Source organism: Myotis nattereri (genome assembly GCF_964212035.1).
Source record: "Myotis nattereri genome assembly, chromosome: 3".
Taxonomy (NCBI): domain Eukaryota; kingdom Metazoa; phylum Chordata; class Mammalia; order Chiroptera; family Vespertilionidae; genus Myotis; species Myotis nattereri.
In genome coordinates, this window is record NC_138077.1 from 81,971,878 (window position 1) to 81,991,236 (window position 19,359).

The window sequence follows — 19,359 nt, forward strand, 5'->3', positions numbered from 1 at the left end:
GATTGCCCAGTTTGTATTTTTGACATATTCAGTCTGTCGTGCTTTTCAGCAAGCAGAATTAGGAACAAAGCAATATCATTTAATGAGAAGCAGGTGCACTTTCCACCAACAAACCTGGGAAGCCTGATGAAAGGTTGGAAGTAGATTTTTTTGCTTTCTTAACTCACTGATCCAAGTTTACAAGGAACTTTTGAATATAAAACAATGGAAAAGAGTCACTTCACTACTTACGATGCCCATTCTGTAAGTGGTTTCTTCTCTTCTCTTCTGACTTCATTTTTGCCTTTATGTACCATTGGCACCTTTAAAAAAAGTAAATAGAATCTTATTTTTAGAATTATGCTAAATGAGAACCAAAGCCAATTAAAATACATATCACTCATGGGCAAAGTCCTTATCATAAAGACCACTTTTTGGAACATCTTTGTAACATGTGAAAATACTCCACAGAAGGTTTTTTTTTTGTATGCATCAAAATTAGCCCCAGATAAAAATAAGGTAATCTCAAGTGGATTGACTAATCCAAATGACAGGAATCTTAGAAAATATTTTATAATCAGCAATAACAATCGTGTCCTTCCATATATGACTCCTAAATGAAATGAAAAAATGTTTTTGATCAGAATCTCAGAAATTTAGATAACTATCTTCCACAGCCTGATTTTTTTTTATGTCAGAAGTTTGGTAGAGGCATGTCTCATCTCTCTCAGGGTAATCAAGTTCTGAAGAACAGAAGCAGGTGCTTATCTCCCAGGACTTCTTCAACATGAATAAATTCATCAGCATCCATTTGATCTGACAGTTCATCAAACTGCTAATTCCAAATGGTTAACCAGAATACATCTGCGGCACACAATCCGTTCTTTAAGTGTGAATTTTGCTTCAAATCCTATGGCAAATTCAGTATTTATTCAGAAATGTCTTACAGTTCTCATAGAATAATTTCCAATGAACGCTTCTCTACCAAAGTGCTTAAGAGATATTTCAAAATGAATTATTTTTATCTCATACAGTTGAAATTGTTTTCCCCAGCATACAGAATGTTCAAGCAATTTCTGATGTCATATAAATTGGCAAGCATGAACATGAAACACTAAAAATAATTTAGTACAAATTTTTCTTCATTGTTAAATTCTCTTTTTAAGTAGTATTCAAATTCTGCTTCAGGAAAAGATAACATTTAATCCCACCTCTCAAATTTATTAGGCCAAACATATGTAACCTACAATGCCTGTAATGTCTTCTTTTAAGTTTGTCATATTTACATATAAAGGAGATATTTTCTTTTCTTTTCTTAAAATTTATTTTTATTTTTGAAAAATAGTCTATTACAGTTTATGATCAATATTATTTTGTATTAGTTTCAGTTAGTTGTACAGCATAGTGGTTAGCCAATCATACTTTACAAAGCATTTCCCCTAATATTTCCCGTAACCAACAGGCACTATACATAATTAGTACAATATTAATGGCTATATTTCCTATTCTGTACTTATATTCCCATGACTATTTTGTAATTTCCAATCTGTACTTCTCAATCCCTTTACCTTTGCACTCAGTCCCCCAACTCACCTCTCCTCTGGCAACCATCAGTCTGTTCTCTGTATCTATGATTCCATTTCTATTTTGTTCATTTCGTTTATATTCTTTAGATTCCACATATACGTGAAATCATGTGGTATTTGTTTTTCTCTGACTGACTTATTTCACTTATCATAACCTCTAGGTTCATTCATGCTGCCTCAAATGGTAAGATTTTAAAAAAATATATATTTTATTGATTTTGTACAAAGAGGAAGGGAGAGAGATAGAGAGTTAGAAACATCGATGAGAGAAACATCGATCAGCTGCCTCCTGCACACCCCATACTGGGGACGTGCCCACAACCAAGGTACATGCCCTTGACTGAAATTGAACCCAGGACCTTTCAGTCCCTAGGCCAATGCTCCCTCCATCAACTGAGCCAAACCAGTTAGGGCAATTTCTATATTTTTAATGGACATTGTCTGAGTGTACCACAGCTTTTTATCTACTAATCTACAGATGAGGACTTGGCTTGCTTCCATAGCTTGGCTATGGTAAATAATGTTGCAATGAATATAGGAGTGCATATATTCTTTCAAATGAGTGTTTTGGGTTCCTTTGAATATATACCCAGAAGTGGAATTGCTAGACATAAGGCAGTTCCATTTTTAATTTTTTGAGGAATCTCTATACTGTTTTTCACAGTGGCTGTACCAATTTGCATTCCCACCAACCGTGCAAAAGGGTTCCCTTTTCTTCACATCTTCTCTAAAACTTGTTTTTTGACTTATTGATGATAGTCATTCTGACAGGTGTGAGGTGACAAAAAAATTTGCATTTCTCTGATGATTAGTGACTTTGAGCATCTTTTCGTATATCTTTTGGCCATCTGTATGCCCACTTTGGAGAAGTGTCTATTTAGGTCCTAGCCTTTTTAAAATAGGATTGTTTCTTTTTTTTGGTTGTTGTTTTTTTTTTTTTTTCCCGGTTGTTGCGTTGTATGAGTTCTTTATAAATTTTGGGTATTAACCCCTCATCATATGTATCATTGGTGAATATATTCTCCCATTTAGTGGGTTGTCTTTTCATTTTGTTGATGGTTTCCTTTGCTGTGCAAAAACTTTTTAGTTTGATTTCTTAATTTTTACTTTTTGTTTCCCTAACCTGGGGTGATATATCAGAAAAAATATTGCTATGAGAAATGTCTGAGATTTTACTGTCTATGTTTTCTTCTAAGATTTTTATGGTATGGAGTCTTACACTTAAACCTTTAATTCATTTTGAGTTTATTTTTGTATATAGTGTAAGAAGGTGGTCTTGTTTCATTTTTTTTGCATGTATCTGTCCTATTTTTCCAAATCCATTTATTGAATAGACTGTCTTTACCCCATTGTATATTCTTGCCTCCTTTGTCAAATATTAATTGACCATGTACGCATAGCTTTATTTTTGGGCTCTCTATTTTGTTTAATTGATCTACATGTCTGTTTTCATGCCAAGGCAATATTTTCTGATATTTTAATGAAATGCTTTTCCACATGTGCATGTGCTATTTATATCACTGTATATGTGCTATTTATATAATTTTCTGAAATAGCATACTCTGTGGGAAAATAAGGCCTTATCTCCTACTCTACAAATACATATAAATGTAACTTAAAATTACATCCAAGTTTTCCATATATTGGATTACTATTAAAATGTCATTTAAATAAATTTCCATTATGAAGTTAGAGTCATTTTTTAAATTGGCGATAAATGACATTGCTGTTTAAATAAAATCATACTTGACAGCATCCCAAACTACTTCAAAGAAATTTTTAAGTAAGAATATAAGAATCTTTCTGAATCAAATTAACCATCATATCTAAATTATCACAGTCTAGTTAACATAATTTGTGTATTTGGAGTTAATATCACCTTATAGTACTCATTGAACTTTAATAACTGAATAATCTTTTTAGGCTCCAAACTGATTGTCTTTAAAGTGTGTGTAACTCCATGAAAGAGTATTATCAAGATATCAGTGCCCCCAAATTCATAATGCATGGGCAGCACTTATGTATAAATGGCAATGAAAATATAGTAGGGTTTATTCTAATATAGATTCTTTCAATATGTAATGGATTGAAAATAACACATTTCTGTAACACTAAATTGATAAAGAACGTTCATATAAATTGTTCAATCTCTGTTAAATTTTCTCTGAATCCCTTTTATGGTATAATTTGGTAGTAGTAAAGGAAAAACTCAGAATTAACTTATCAAATAGAACTTTATCATTTACAGCTTTCACAGTGTTCTTATCAAGTCTCTGGTTGCCTCATTTTTCAGGGACCTGTGGATACAGAGAATGAGCCACGGTGGTTCTGTCATCTTACAACATTCACTCTCAGAGCAGAATGGACCCTGGTCCCTTTTTCTCTCAGGTGTGCTTTGTTACATTTAAAAACATTTTAATACACAGTATATTAAAAATGCTTTCCACAAATCTTGGAAATGATTTGGTAGACATCAGTTACCTGCCGGTGATTAAGAAGAACAAAGTAAGAATGACAAGGAGAGTGAATCCCCCGACAGCCGCGGTGGCTATCACCAGAATCTGCCCCTGTTCCGCCGCCATATCAGAAGCTGAAACACAGACATAAGATTAACATTTCTCGGGATGACATTTCATTACCAAGTTTACTTTACAACTTAGTGTATGCCTGAAAATGTGGAAATGGATTCCCAAGACCCCCATCATATTTGCCCTTTATTGTGCACACAGGATGCAAACCCAAAATAAGTGTTTAAGATAAAGGTCATAACCCACAGCTTAACCCTTTCTTCTTTTTTTCACAAAAATACCAATAAAATGGAGATATTCTTAATACCCCACCTCTTAAGATTAAGTATATTTTGAAAATCAAGTATATTTTAAATCAGCAGATGGACTGAAGTGTTTTGTCTACATAATTGCTAATTTATTTTCTTAAACACTTTGGTCAACAAACAAGGCTTTACACACTGTTTTATATGTGTATAAATTTCCTCTCTTGGTTACTTGATCAATAGTATCTACCTGATAACATTATTTTAGGCACAGATAAAAAAGATATTACTTATGAACTCCTACGTGATTTTAACAATTCAACCATTTAATTATTTAAGGTGATACACATTTCTTGTATACTTGAAACCTATATAATCTTATTAACCAATGTCACCCCAATAAATTTAATTTTAAAATTGAAGGAGAAATAAAGATTTTATCAGGTGAAAAAAAAGAATGCCTTTACATTTAATAGTGCTTAATTCAAGTTTAAAGTTATAAACTCCACCTCCACAGCAAAAGGGTGTACATAATTGATACTCAAATGTTTGGCAGTAATTACGAATATGCTATTTAAAAGCTTCCTTTACTGATGAAAAGACTAGATAATATATGGCAACAATATATTATTTTTGTCATTGATAAAATCATTTCTTAAAACTGCATGGGCTGCCTTTTAGAAACCTTTAAAAATATATTAGTTCAACTAGTTCATTAGTACTTCTTTGTATTACTGAAATTTTAATTGGATATAATTTTCTTGTTATAGGATATGGGCAATTGCTTAATAACAGTGGTAAGAAAGCTGAAACCCAGAGAAGTTAAAGAACTTGACCAAGCTCATGTATGATCATCACCAGAATTCAGGCTTCTAGATTATTGTTTTATTTTTTCCTTCCTATGCTATTAGTCACAGTAATAATTCAGTTAATTATCAATATTCTAAAATATTAAATCAATCATTCCCTTTAATATCCTTTAACTTGAATAAAGCTTGATTTTTATTTTGATCACTATAAAATATACATTAACCTAATCTATAATAATAAAAGTGTAATATGCTAATTAGACTAGATGTCCTTCCAGATGACCTTCTGGATGAAGCTGGGGCTTTGAGGGAAGCCAGGGTCCCGGGTGCCTGTGGGCAGCTGGAAGGAAGCCGGTGCCAGCAGCTGGGGAAAGGAAGGCCTACTCTTGCACGAATTTTGTGCATTGGGCTTCTAGTCCTATATAATAAAATCCTAATATGCTAAGTGTCAGGTCATCCAGTTGGCTGTTCAACCAATCAAAGCGTAATATGCTAATTATATGCTAAAGCAACTCAACTGCTCACTATGACTTGGACTGACCACCAGTGGGCAGTGACTGGTCAACCAGTCGCTATGATGTGCACTGACCACCAGGGGGAAGACACTCTGACTGGTAGGCTAGCTTGCTGCTGGGGTCCAGTTGATTAGGACTGAGCGAGATGGGCCAGACATACCCTGTAGCCCTCCTGTGGTCCCTCCCCAGCTGGCCAACCTCCTGCATCCCTTCCCAGCTCCAATTGTGCACCGGTGGGGTCCCTCGGCCTGGCCTGTGCCCTCTTTCAATCCGAGACCCCTTAGGGGATGTTGGAGAGCCTGTTTCGGCCTGATCCCGCAGGCCAGGCTGAGGGACCCCACTGGTGCATGAATTTGTGCACTGGGCCTCTAGTCAGTTATAAGCAGCAAATTGAATCAAAGAAGGAATATAACTGACAAGCAAACCACTTAATTCCTTACCATATTAATTTATTAAATTTGAGTAGTTTAAGACTTCTGCAAAGTAGCTCTTTCTCTGAGAATCAAGCATGCTGTATATCACATATAAATTTATATACAGAATAATAACTTCCTCATAAAAATGCATATCTACTAGAGAATATCATAGTATTCTATGAATAATTCATAGTGACTAATTAAATATTATTGAGTCAGTAAGAATCTAGACACAGCATTTAAGATGCCTCTTAAGAAATCTATATTTAAATAAAAACAAAAGTCATTTATGTCTAGTTTGCAATAAGAAATGTATTAAACCTTGGAATTAGATTTTAGTCACTATGATTTAATCAAGATATTTTCAGAAAATTTATTTGAATGTTGAGTTTTTAATCTGTATAGAGACAAGCTAAATAGTTGCATCTTATCCGATATATAATATAGTAAAGATTTTTTTCTTGACTGAATTTCCTAATCTTCATACTAGCATTGATATCATGGGGATTAATGAATGCTGTAAAATGCCACATTTTCTCATTAAAATTATTGGAAAATACACTGTATGAAACAGATATTATAGAAAACAATATTAACTATTTGAAGATAAAGAAAATAGAATTTAAAAAGAAAACATTATTTACTTAGCAATTGCTCAATTTATAAAATATGTAATATAGTTTAAGACTTTTAAACCTGGAGCATATATTTTCATGGTAGCCAGGTAGTAAGTAATTTATTGAGACCATGTATACAAAGTTCAGATGGAGGAGGAGATTATGTAATTGGGTGCCTTTTGAAAACCAGATTGCCTTGTTTTAAAAAATTGTGTTGTCTTACTTGAGTAATAGCTTGGTAAACTGCCCATTTTACTAATATATCTTCTTTTTCACTTTGTGATTACATATTTATGAACTTTGCTTTAATTGAAATTTTAATTGAATAACAGAATATGAAGTTGTGACACTGAAAAATGCACAGTCCTAATTTCCTAAATCCCTGCACTAATAATCCTAAATACTAATCTCCTTTGTAGAGAATAATAGTAATAATCCTCTACAATTATTAGACACACGATATATATATGTCATTTGAAAATAAAAGTGTATAATGTGATGCACTATTATACTGGAAGTAAAAAGCTATGAATGATGGGATGAGATGATTATGAATACATCAATGTCATCATCATCATGAACAACAGCCACTATTTATTTAATAGCAAACTATCCTTTAGCACTATCCTTAGTGGTTCAAATTCATTATCCAATTTATCAGCACAATAGTTTTAATAGGTAAGTTATATTATTATTCCTAGTTTAGGTGGTTATATATAAGGGTGTCCCAAAAATGTATACATACTTTAACAGCTGATAGCTCAATTTTGAAAATGAAATGTATTTTAATAAACACTGCCTTTATAATTATTCAAAGTGTGTGTATACATTTTTGGGGGGATACCTTATACTACTTGCCTGAGGTCATACTTCTTGTACACAGGAAAACTGGATATCAAACTCTGATCTGTCAGGCTTCAAGCCCATACTATTGACAGGTCATTGTACCACCATTTTCACTAGTAGAACAATTGGCTAGATTCAGCTATTTTGTATGCCCTAGAACAGGGGTGGGCAACCCCTGGCATGCGTGCCAAACATGGCACGCCAGTAACTGTTGCTGGCACGCGAAACCCTCTCTTATAATCTTCCATTTACAATTTTTTTTCTTAATATCGACTTTTTTATTTTTCAGATAAATTCAGTGTAGGTGCATCTTAGATAAATAAATAATTTTACATAACAAGTTATCTTAAAGACCATAGACATGGATGGACGAGAGAGGGGAAGAGCAATTTCTATGCCTCTGCCTTAACTCTCCCTGCCTTTCTAGATCTGACCAGTGTTTTGGTTTCATCCACATACACTTGTGAATCTTTGTTCTCAGTGACGAATTTTGTTAAGTCTTGTAATAGGAGTAGCCTGACGGATGAAAGTAGTAGCTCGTGCATATCTCTGAAGGTCACGAAATATAAACCTGATGTAAAATCTCTGTCATCAGTGATGCAGCAGCAAAGGTCCCACTGATAATATCAAATGGAGTCATAAAGTTTTCTGTCAGACTATCAGTGTACATGTATACATTAAAAAATAAATGTATTTTTCATCATCATATACTGTGTTTTTGTCGCTCAAATGAATTTCATCATTTCTTCAAGGTTCTTCACATACGTACACCTTAAGAGATATCAAGTAGGCGTAACATGTTCTAAAAAAATTAGGGTTGGCACACAGAAGAATTTTGAGTCAGAGATTTTGCTGGTTTTGGCACACACTCACAAAAAGGTTGCCCACTGCTGCTCTAGAGCAATCATAGCCTTTCTTGATCTTGGTTTCATGTATGTAAAATGAGATTGTTGAATTAAATATCCTTGTCACAATCTTTCAGAACAATTGTACTATGACATTGTGTTACAGATTTGCTAGTTGATATTTGGTTCCATACAGAATGTCCACTGAGACACTTGGTCCATGTAACTCCATCTATTGAAAAAAAATCCGCATTATTAACTGGTACACCTGGTAGCTGGTCATATTTGGTCTTATCCAAAATGTCCATGGAGGTATTTGTCCATGAATTATTAAATAACACATTTAACTTGTTAAAATTTATGTTATTTTTGTTATGATTCATGTTCTAAGAGTAGGTGTTTTCAACAGGACCAAATATCAAGGACCAGTTGGCATGGATCAAATATGCTCATGGACATTTTTAATAGGACCAAATTTCAAGGACCTTTTGGCATGGACCAAGTGTCTCTGTGGTTATTTTGAATAGGGCCAAATGTCAAGAACGTTTTGGTGTGGACCAAATGTCTCTGCGGACATTTTGGGCAGGAACAAATGTCCTGAAGGATGTTATACAATCAGATATCTAGAAGAATAAGGTTTGCCATGTGGAATAGGAGGAACACTCAGGACCTGCTGCAGCTCTTGGTCTTGAGGGGATAATTCCTGCCTTCTTATCATATTGGTGTTGATCAATCACAGAGCCCTGTCTTTATCTCATGATAAAGTCCAAAGCCCTTAACTTTGTTAGAAAGGCTCCATATGAATGGCTCTAGTATGTATCTCCAGATTCATCTCTTATCATTCTCCAACCATACTGAATATCTTCCAGTTGTGTGAATGTGCCAAATTTGCTCTCGTGAATTCCTATTCAATCCTCCTACTGAACTTCACATAATTTGTGAAGCTTTATTCACTAAAGTATCTGTAGTAAGTAGAATAATGACATTCCCTTTACCCTCTCCCAGTGAATTAGGTTAAGAATATCATTCCTTCTGGGTTAACTGGGTGGGCCAAAATCCAATGACAAGTGTCCTATAAGGGACAGAAGAAGAGAAGACAAAGAGGAGACATCCACGTGAAGACAGAGGCAGAGACGAGTTGTGCAGCTACAAGCCAAGCAATGCCTGGAGCCACCAGAAGCTTGAAGAGGCAAGGAAGGACTGTCTCCTAGAGCTTTAGGAGAGAGTGTGCTTCTGGCCTCCATAACTGTGAGAATACATTTTGTCATTTTAAGCCATGAAGTATGTGGTAATTTGTTATAGTAGCCCTAAGAAATGAATATAATAGTAGCCCTAATAAACGAATATAACATTCAAGCTATAGGGCCTGATACATGAGTAAATGATTGAATAATTGTTTACATTGGATGATTCTGGTAAGAAAAGTTCAGATTAACCTATGGGTAATCTGCATCCTCATTTTCCTCTTGATATGTACAGAAGATTTACCCTGAAGGTAACTAGACTATGTATGTGACATAAGTCTAGCCAAAATAATTTTAATTAGAAGAATCCAATTATTCTGTATGTTTGAAAATAATGCTTCCCAGAAGGCAGGGGCATACTTGAAAGTAAAGATTTCCACATTTAATTAAATTGAATAGATTAATCTTAGAAATATGAAGGTTAAGAACTTTTTAGTTCATTCAACAAATGTTTATTGAGCACCCATGACAAGGCAGGCACTGAGATGGACACTGAGGATACAGTGATGATCAAAGAAGACAGTTACTGATTTCTTAGATTTACAATTGGCTGGGGAAGACAGACAATGAACACATAATAACAAGTATAGGAACTTTTACAAAAGGGAAATTTCAGTGTGCTCTGGAAGAGAATAAGCAGTCCCTGGTAGTGAGTCCACAGAGTGGGAATCTGGAAATATAATGTGTTAGATGAAGGAGGAGGAGGGGGGAGTTGTTCCTTGGTTAGAGGCCTCAAAGATTTTATTAATTTAACAGATATTTAGACAAATAAGCCATGCAATTATCTACCAAATGGAAGTACAGTATAGCTACAAATTTCTCTGTGATGAAAACTTGTCTGTTAGCACCATCTATTCATTTTTCAATCCTGAGAAGATTATTTCTAATTAGTTTTGTAGAAGAAAGTGAATACTATAATTTACTCACATTAAGTTACTCCATAGAGGGCAAAAGAAACACAATGAAATCCATATTAAGAAAAGAAGCGTATTGTCTGGCTGGTGTTGCTCAGTGGTTGTCACCCCATGAACTAGAGGTCACGGTTCAATTCCAATCAGGGCACATGCCCATGTTGCAGGCTTGATTTCCAGTACAGGGTGCGCAGGAGGCAGCAGATCAATGACTCTCATCATTAATGTTTCTATCTTTCTCTCCTATCCTCTCTTTGAAATCAATAAAAAACATATTTAATAAAAAAAGAGAAAATGTATTTGTGACTGGTTGGTTGAAAATATCTCTTTGACTAATGGAATGAGGTTGTAGTCTTAGAAAAATATAAGTATATTAAAATGATACATTTCATTCTATGGGTTTGGAAAGAAGCACACTTCCTTAAGAGGAAGCAATTTCTAAAAAGAGTTGCAAAATTCTTACTGAACAAAGACTTAACACCTAGCAAAGGCTTGGTATAAGTCAGAATGGCATTATTAAGATAGGTTTACTTTAGTTTTTTCTATTTAAAAAAAACCCTGAAAAACTGAAGTTCTTTACTTGGATTCCAAATACTTTAAAAAAAAGATAAAAAAATAAGTATAACATCTTCTGGAAAGTATGAGAAAAAAAACATTATGGCTATTTTTAACCAGAGAATTTTCTTCTATGGAGGCATAAAATTTTTGTCTCTTGGTAATCAAAATTATTCTAGTTTATATTTACATTTCAAAGTAAAATCTGTCACATTCTGTGTCATTTTCTGTGGAATAGCTTTTTAAAGTTAGCTCTTTTCTGTTATGAAGATCTTTTTAAAATAATTGAAGAAGGCAGTTACATGATTCTGGGGGGGAGGAGTGTCAGAATAAAGTATTTCTCAAAATGCTGCTCAGTGAATAAGTGGTGTATATTTGCTTCATATTCACACGTTTTATGTAAAACTCACAATTCTTGATGAAATGTAAAAATTTCAAGTGATATTATTTCATCATTTCACCAAAATGATTTTGTAAAACACAGCAGAAATCTCAATAAAGTAATGGAATGACAGTGCCCAATAGATTAAATTAATCTTAAGGTTATTTGACCAACAATACAGAAAATCCTTAGCATTTATTTTTTCCAGGAAAGGAAATTCCTCTCTCAGGTCATCAATTGTAATTAGGAATGATATAACCCTATGAAATGAGGCACATATACAGTATAAAGACACAGCAATATATACTGGAGACGAATCAATCTGTAAAATCTCAATACATAACATGGTATTGTAGACATAAGAGTGTGAGATATGAATGAAAGCTGAGGAAATGTTTCTCTCTAGATGAACATAATCTTGTGATTTTGTAGATAATGTTATTTTCTTGGACACCCGGGCTTAAAAAGTGAGATCTTCATTGCTTTTACCTTTCCCTACAACTTTAGGTCCAGAGTCAAATCTTTATCATGTCTTATATTATCTCGCCATTACCATGGGCACAGCCTCGTTTCAGGGATCAGTCTCATATGAATAGGCTAGTTTTTGAATTTTCTATTAGATTACCTTTCCACAATGTTTCTTGCCAATCTATCCCACATTGGGTGGCCAGATAAGTTTTCTTCAAAATGATAAATAAAAATATTTACTGTTCTTTATATAATTTTTCAAGTATAGGTCTTTTATGTCCTTGGTTAAATTTATTCCTAGGTATTTTTTTTAAGCAAATTAGAATGAGATTGTTTTATTTTTAGTTTCCCCAGGGATGGAGGAGGATAGATGGAAGTGGAAGAAGGCATAGAGGGGATAAATGGTGCTGGGTAGATTAAATTAAATTAAAAATAAAATAAAATGTTCTAAGACATACACACAAAAATAGTCTTCCCCATTGCCTAGAGCAGTGGTTCTCAGCCTTCCTAATGAAGTTCCTCATGTTGTCGTGACCCCCAACCATAAAATTATTTTCGTTGCTACTTCATAACTGTAATTTTGCTACTGTTATGAATCATAATGTAAATATCTGATATTCAGGATGTATTTTCATTGTTACAAATTGAACATAATTAAAGCATAGTGATTAATCACAAAAACAATATGTAATTATATATGTGTTTTCCGATGGTCTTAGGTGACCCCTGTGAAAGGGTCGTTCAACCCCCAAAGAGGTTGCGACCCACAGGTTGAGAACCGCTGGACTAGAGGGTAAAATATCCCATCACAGTGGGTACACCATTCTTAGAGATGTCCAGGTCTAAATCCTCTGACCCAGCACTCACAAAATTCTCTCTGGCTTCAGGTTGACCATCAATCCTGTCATTCTTAAATTTTAAGTATTTCTTTGATTCAAAGCCATTTTATCCTATTCTCAAAGTTCCAATGCTCATCTTATTACATACATTTCAATTCAGCTAGATGGTAACTTCAATTATGTGGAATGCAATGGAGCAATGGCATATTTGGTAATATTAATGCTAAAAATGTTCTAGTTACAGAAATGCTCCTTACACATTTGTATTTTGGCATTTATTCAGAGATAAATTGATAGAAAATAGCAGGAGTTAAAATCTTTATTTATGTATCTCTGCCTAGGCTTTGAATGAGATATTTCAAGGAAGAGGTATTGGCATGGTATTGTATTAACATTTTTCTTTTACTTTTCTTCAATATGTGATGCCATCTACGAACAGGGAGAATACCTCTAAGATTGGTTGGGGGTGACGGGGAGAGAATGGTAAGAGATTTGCTGTTCTACTCAAGTAAGCCAGTTCTCAGATGGATGGAAACATAGTTCATGGATCATTTCTGTTGAAGTAGAGACCCCAAGATGCGATTATGCTTTTTCAGAAAGTGATTTCACAGCTGTGCTTTCTGACACTGCTCTGCCACTTCTTCAGAAACAATGCAACACGCTACATCAAACTGTGGCTACCTTGGGACACAGAAGATTTCAAGATTCATTCTTCTTGATGACCTTAATTTACCTGTCAGACAAAAATGCCAAATGACACAGAAATAATTGAAAAATGTAAGTTTGGTACAAAATGCGGTGAGGCAGAAGCACAGGCAAGCAGCGCAGCATGATGAAATATTTTTTGCCTTAAAAAAAAAGAGATTCCTTAATAAATGGTCAAGGTGCCTCAATAAATGGTCAAAGTGCCTTGCTGCAGGTAGGCTTCATGTGACAAATATCAAAGAACAGAGAAAGGAGAAGGAAGCACTTAAACACCCAGAACTACTGTTAACATTTTAAATGTTAAGTATTTAATTTGAGATTATCTATATTTCATATTGTTCCTGGCAGTTGAGATAGGTCTTTGATAACACCTTTTTTTTTGCAATTGAAAAACTTATGTCTTCATACATAGATACATATTTCATCTTTTTATTAAAGATCCAGTGTAGAATGGAATTTTCTTACAAATTTCATAAATTCCCTGGATCATTGACCTGGAACCAAAGATGTTCAAATTGAAATACTATTCAACATATACCATATTAATAGTGGGTATTTGCATATTGGCAGGCATATATATGCACTGAAGGTATAGCTTCTTAATATAACCATTAGAATTATTTGAAATAAATAGTTTGCAATTAAATGTATTGCCATTAGAGATTACAAAATTTCTTAAGGTTTATAAACTCAAATTTTTTTTAATATATTTTTTTATTGATTTCAGAGAGGGAGGGAGAGAGAGGTAGAAACATCAATGATGAGAGAGACTCATCGGTCGGCTGCCTCCTGCATGCCCCCCACTGGGGATCGAGCCTGCAACCCGGGCATGTGCCCTTGACCGGAATTAGACCCGGGGCCTTTCAGTCCACAGGCCAGCGCTCTGTCCACTGAGCCAAACCAACCAGGGCTAAACTCAAATATTTATTTAGAGTCTATTTTTCATAGAAAAATACTGAATGAAAATAATCTCGATATAAAATACACATTAATTAAGAAAAGTTCTAGAAAATTTCTTGAGGAAATTCTCATTCATCAACTCATTATTCATTCAAAAACCACAAAAATATTATTAATTTAGAATGTGCTATTCACTGTGACATAGGGGCTGGGGAGACAGACTAAGGCATGGTCAAGGTGTCTTATTAATAAATGGTCAAAGTGCCTTGCTGCAGGAAGATAGGTAAGTAAACTTTAATTGTGATGCGGTAGAGTTGTTTCTAAAATGGAGGTATGTAGGAAGGTGATGTGGGATAACTTCCATAGGAAAAAATGAGGGAAGGTTGTAAAAGAGGTGATTATTGAGCTAAACCTGGAATGATTAGAACTAATTTGCAAGTCCCTAAGGCAGTGGTTCTCAACTTTCTGGCCCTTTAAATACAGTTCCTCATGTTTTGACCCAATCATAAAATTATTTTCGTTGCTACTTCATAATTGTAATGTTGCTACTGTTATGAATCATAATGTAAATATCTGACATGCAGGATGGTCTTAGGCGACCCCTGTGAAAGGGTCATTTGACTGCCAAAGGGGTTGCGACCCACAGGTTGCGAACCGCTGCCCTAAGGTCATGAGTAGGTGTTGGGACATTCTAATTGGAAGAAACATCATGAACATGGAGACACAAAACAGTACAGCATCTTCAGCAGTTGTTTCTATGTACTTTGAGATGTCTGAGACATAAACCAATAAGCAGAATAGGAAGTTTGATTGAGAGGCAAGGGATGAATCATAAAAATTAACGTAACATCAGTCAATCAGTATGCTAGTGTTTTTCACAAGTTACCCAGGTTTAGGAGTAGAGTTGATGGAGATGTGAGTTCACTCAGAATTTCGATGTTTACTGGAGTTATAAACTCCTGTAAACATGTGGGAAGACCCTGTCTGAAGATCAATCCTGCAGAGAAGAAAGCAAAGCAGACAGAATGTACTGAGGACCTGGTTGGAGAGCCTGGATTTGGCTCAAATCTCACCTTACTCTTGACTTTGCAGTTTACACACAGCAATAGTCTCGCTTTTCATTAAACCAGTTGGGGTTTTGTCACTTGAAATTAAGAGTATTATTTAATATAATGAACCAGGGAGGAAATAATTTGACTGTATTTATCCATATTCATATCCTAAGATGAGAGGAAAGAAGAGTAAGTGGGCCTTAATATTTCCCAACTAGGTACTAATAACTTCTCTTTGCTTATTATATTGTTTAAGCTGGATGCTTTCTATCTCAAGGGCGTTTTAGAAACAGTATTACGCTACCCCACACCACTATTACTTTCAAGAAAATATGATTGTTTTGCAAGTTAATCTCTCACTAAATTTTGACTCAAAAATGAGGCTTAGTATTGTGATTCTGAAAACGTCAGAGTAAATACCCCTCTAAAAACAAACTGTAGAAGAAAAACTTCCTGACATACCCGTTCCCAACTTCATGTAATATAACAGTGGTGTTTTATTTATTCATCTTTTAAGCGAATATCCTTCACGATATGATACTGATTATAGACAAATTGGGTATGTGCCATCTTGATAGATAGAAAGGTAAGCCTCTTCCTATATGCTGATGAATGGGTTTCATTGTCAACAACTAGAATTGATTTTTGGGCGCAAATAATTCTGCATCCTACTGCAGCCAGAAAGAACTGCGCGTTATCAGCTTTATCAAAACTAAAATCATTTTCTCAGAGACAAAAGGCAATTGATCAAAACTCTACAAAACAAGACAACCCATTCCATTTTGTGCAAGTACACGTTTTCCACAGCTTATCCTGGAAAGCACACTGCAGAACTCTGCAGCTTAATATGACTTTTTCCGCGGGAGTGTTACTCCTCGGGTGTCTTTTTGATGACTTGGAACACCTGCTCTGAAAATTGTCCAGGCCACAATCATCTTTTTTTCCACAATACCCTGTGGTGTGGAACTCTGCACTTTCAATCTAGAGTGTGCCTAATTGCGGGAGCAGATACAAATCTGCTTCCTAAGGACAATCTTTGCATTGCCTGCAGCCTAGTTCAGTGCAAATATGGGGAGGTTTTATTTTTGCATGGGCAAAAATATTGTTTGGGCATCTCGGCTTCAAGAGTAGAAAGATTTCTGTATTTCTTCACCTTATTTTCAAAGCATTTGCATAGTCTGCCAATATGAAGGTAGAGAATTCACATACTAAGCCTTATGTAAGACCAACTTGAAAATTCTTAGTAATCATCTTTGAGGATAAGTAGTCCTGTCTGAAACTGTCTCTGCCCTCAGGCTAGGGCCTTGGAATACTGGTCTCTTAGGCCAAACACATTCTTTCAGGAGTCTGGGACAAGGATTCACAGTCAGTTTGAATGTTTTGGCGCATGGTTAAATGAAGGGAACATGTGAACTTGCAAGCTATGGGGCAGATCGCTATCTTTTTCTAAATGGACATAGATGCAGGTAAAACTGGTCTGTAGAGAGAGAAACATAAATGAATGGCTGTGTTGACCAAGATTGGTGGCCTTTCTTTTCCAGAGCCTTCCAGTTTCTTATTTCAGTCCTTTTTGGAGCCCAGGTTTATTACACGTTTCCACCGCAGTCTTGTCTGAAAAATTCCTGTATCTCTTTTTGGTAATCTAGCTCATGATATATTTGATACTTGGAATTAAGGGATTTAGAGTATTCCAATTTTCAGTTCCTGATCAAAGGACAAAATATTTAGGGAATAAATTTGAAGGGTTTTTCTTTTCATTCACTTCCTAGTTATATTTTCCCCTTTTGAAGTCTTTATGCAGGTGATGTACTAAGTAACCTTCCTTTTTCCTTCCTCTCACTTCCACCATGGAAACACCATCTTCAGTCAGTGACACTTCACCTTTATCTGCGTTTACCAAAAGCTGTGGTCAGAAAACACCATATGAAACAAACTTATGCATTTGTCAAACAAAACAAAACAAAACAAAACAAAACAAAACAAAAAACTCTGCTTGAGGCCATCAGCCTCAGTGCCCTCTAACTTTCCTACAGCCTTTGTGCTTCCAGTGATGAGGGCCTGGTCACTTCTCCGCCCCCTGGCTGCTGCCAGAGGCTCAGAGGCAGGGATGGCGCCTGTGTGGTGCATCTCTGGTCATAATTATCAAATGGAGCTCTGCTCCCTCTTGTTGTTGTTGTTTTTTAAGATTTTAAATTGATTTTTAGAGAGAGAAGAAGGGAGAATGAGAGAGAGAAAGAAACATTGATGTGGGAGGGAAACATTGATAAGTTGCTTTCCGTACGCCCCCTACTGAGGATCAAACCTGCAACCTGAATATGTGTCCTGACCCGGAGTCAAACTAGCAACCTCTCAGTGCACAGGATGATGACCAACCAACTAAGCCAGGGCTCCCTCTTGTTTTTATGGATCAACTTTCTACTTCTAGCTCTAAGTTATTAAACATTTTGTATATGTGTTTTAAGCTGCCTCAAATATTTTTAGGAAAAATAGAAATGCAAGCAAAAAAATCAGCATCCTTCTAGTTAGCCGAGCTTGCTGAGAAAGCATCCCAATCAAAATGAAGAGCAATTTAAATATGCTAAGATGCACATTTATTAACATGTTAACATATATTTGGAAAAAGTCAGGCTACTTACTACTTAAAACATTCAGCTTTTTTCCTAGAACATGAAATTTGATGATACTTATAATACTTTATTTCTAATGTGTGATATTAATGACTTAGATAAGATATATATATGTATATTTGGGTGTGTTCTATTAAACAACATTCTTGGTTAAGTAATTTTGGATGATTAACCCCAAAATGTCATAGATGTCACTTATATTCCTTTTTAAAACACAATACTTACCAGATTGACTAATTCATGTGCTAAGTTCTTTTTTTTTCTGGCAATGGAGGTGCTTATATCTAGCTTCAAGTAAGTTTTTCTAGATTGCTTTCTTCTGTAGATTGACACAAAATATCTTTCTAATTGTTATTTTCCAAACTGAGCTTTGCCATTCTTTACCTGTTCTGATCTACCAATTTCTACAGTATGAACTACGGGAAGTCTTAAGCTAAGGGTATGTATGCGGCTTCCTTAACTATCTTCCCAGTCATGGACCAAGGGGGATGCTCCATCCCTCCTTACATATGCAAGTCCTTGGCCTTGGAGGCCTCTAGAGATCAGTGACCAAAGCAAAGGTAGAATTACCCCATCAATTTCTTATTTACTCACTCTTTACCTTTCTTTCCAGTAAAGTATTTCTCCCTCCATTTTAAAAGCATTGGTGACATGAACACAGTTTCATGTACAGAAGGTTTTGTTTTTTTTTAAATAAAAACTCATTAAATTTATCTTGCCTTATTCTATTAATAATAATCTCAAGGGTAATGTAAGTCTGATCATGAATAATATATTTTTACAACCTTTAAAAATACCGCTGAATTCAACTAAGAAATTGTAAATGTACATAACTGTAACAATGTGTGTTAATTGGGTATTTAACTGCATGTTTTTGATTAATACAATTTGAAATATATCATCCCAGAGGACATTTAATCAGGAAGAGAGAGAGAAAATGACAAAAGACAGCTAGCTAGTTATAAAAAGGTACATGAAGCTCTTAAGACTTATAAATACAATGAGAAATGAGCCTCTAATGGAAAAGAATTAACTTTCAATGATTTAACAAGCATGTCAAACTCATGGCCTGCAGGCCACATGCAGCCCACAACAAATATTTTTGTGGCCCAGCCAATATAATGATATGTAAGAAACATTTTAGTAAAAATTTTGTAACTTAATTTTTACAATATCCTGTTATACATAATTAGAGACCCGGTGCATGAATTTGTGCACAGGTGGGGTCCAGCCGGCCAGGGGGAGGGGCTTTTGGAAGTTGGCTGCCAGCCCAGCCCCCAATCAGAGTGG

The 19,359-nt window shown here is 35.1% G+C and overlaps 1 protein-coding gene across 3 annotated transcripts in view; it reads right to left on the reverse strand.

Annotated features, from left to right (window-relative positions):
- EPHA6 (EPH receptor A6) overlaps window positions 1-19,359 on the reverse strand; it is a 934,835-nt gene that overhangs the window by 283,998 nt on the left and 631,478 nt on the right. For all 3 annotated transcript variants that reach the window (XR_013995684.1, XM_081086735.1, XM_081086736.1), the window contains 2 exons: window positions 4,047-4,155; window positions 232-302 (listed from right to left, as the gene is read on the reverse strand). Coding sequence is in view for 2 of the 3 variants with exons in the window: in XM_081086735.1 (XP_080942861.1) it covers window positions 232-302; window positions 4,047-4,155 (180 nt within the window). In the remaining variant the exon portion in view is untranslated. The remainder of the gene's footprint in view (window positions 1-231; window positions 303-4,046; window positions 4,156-19,359) is intronic.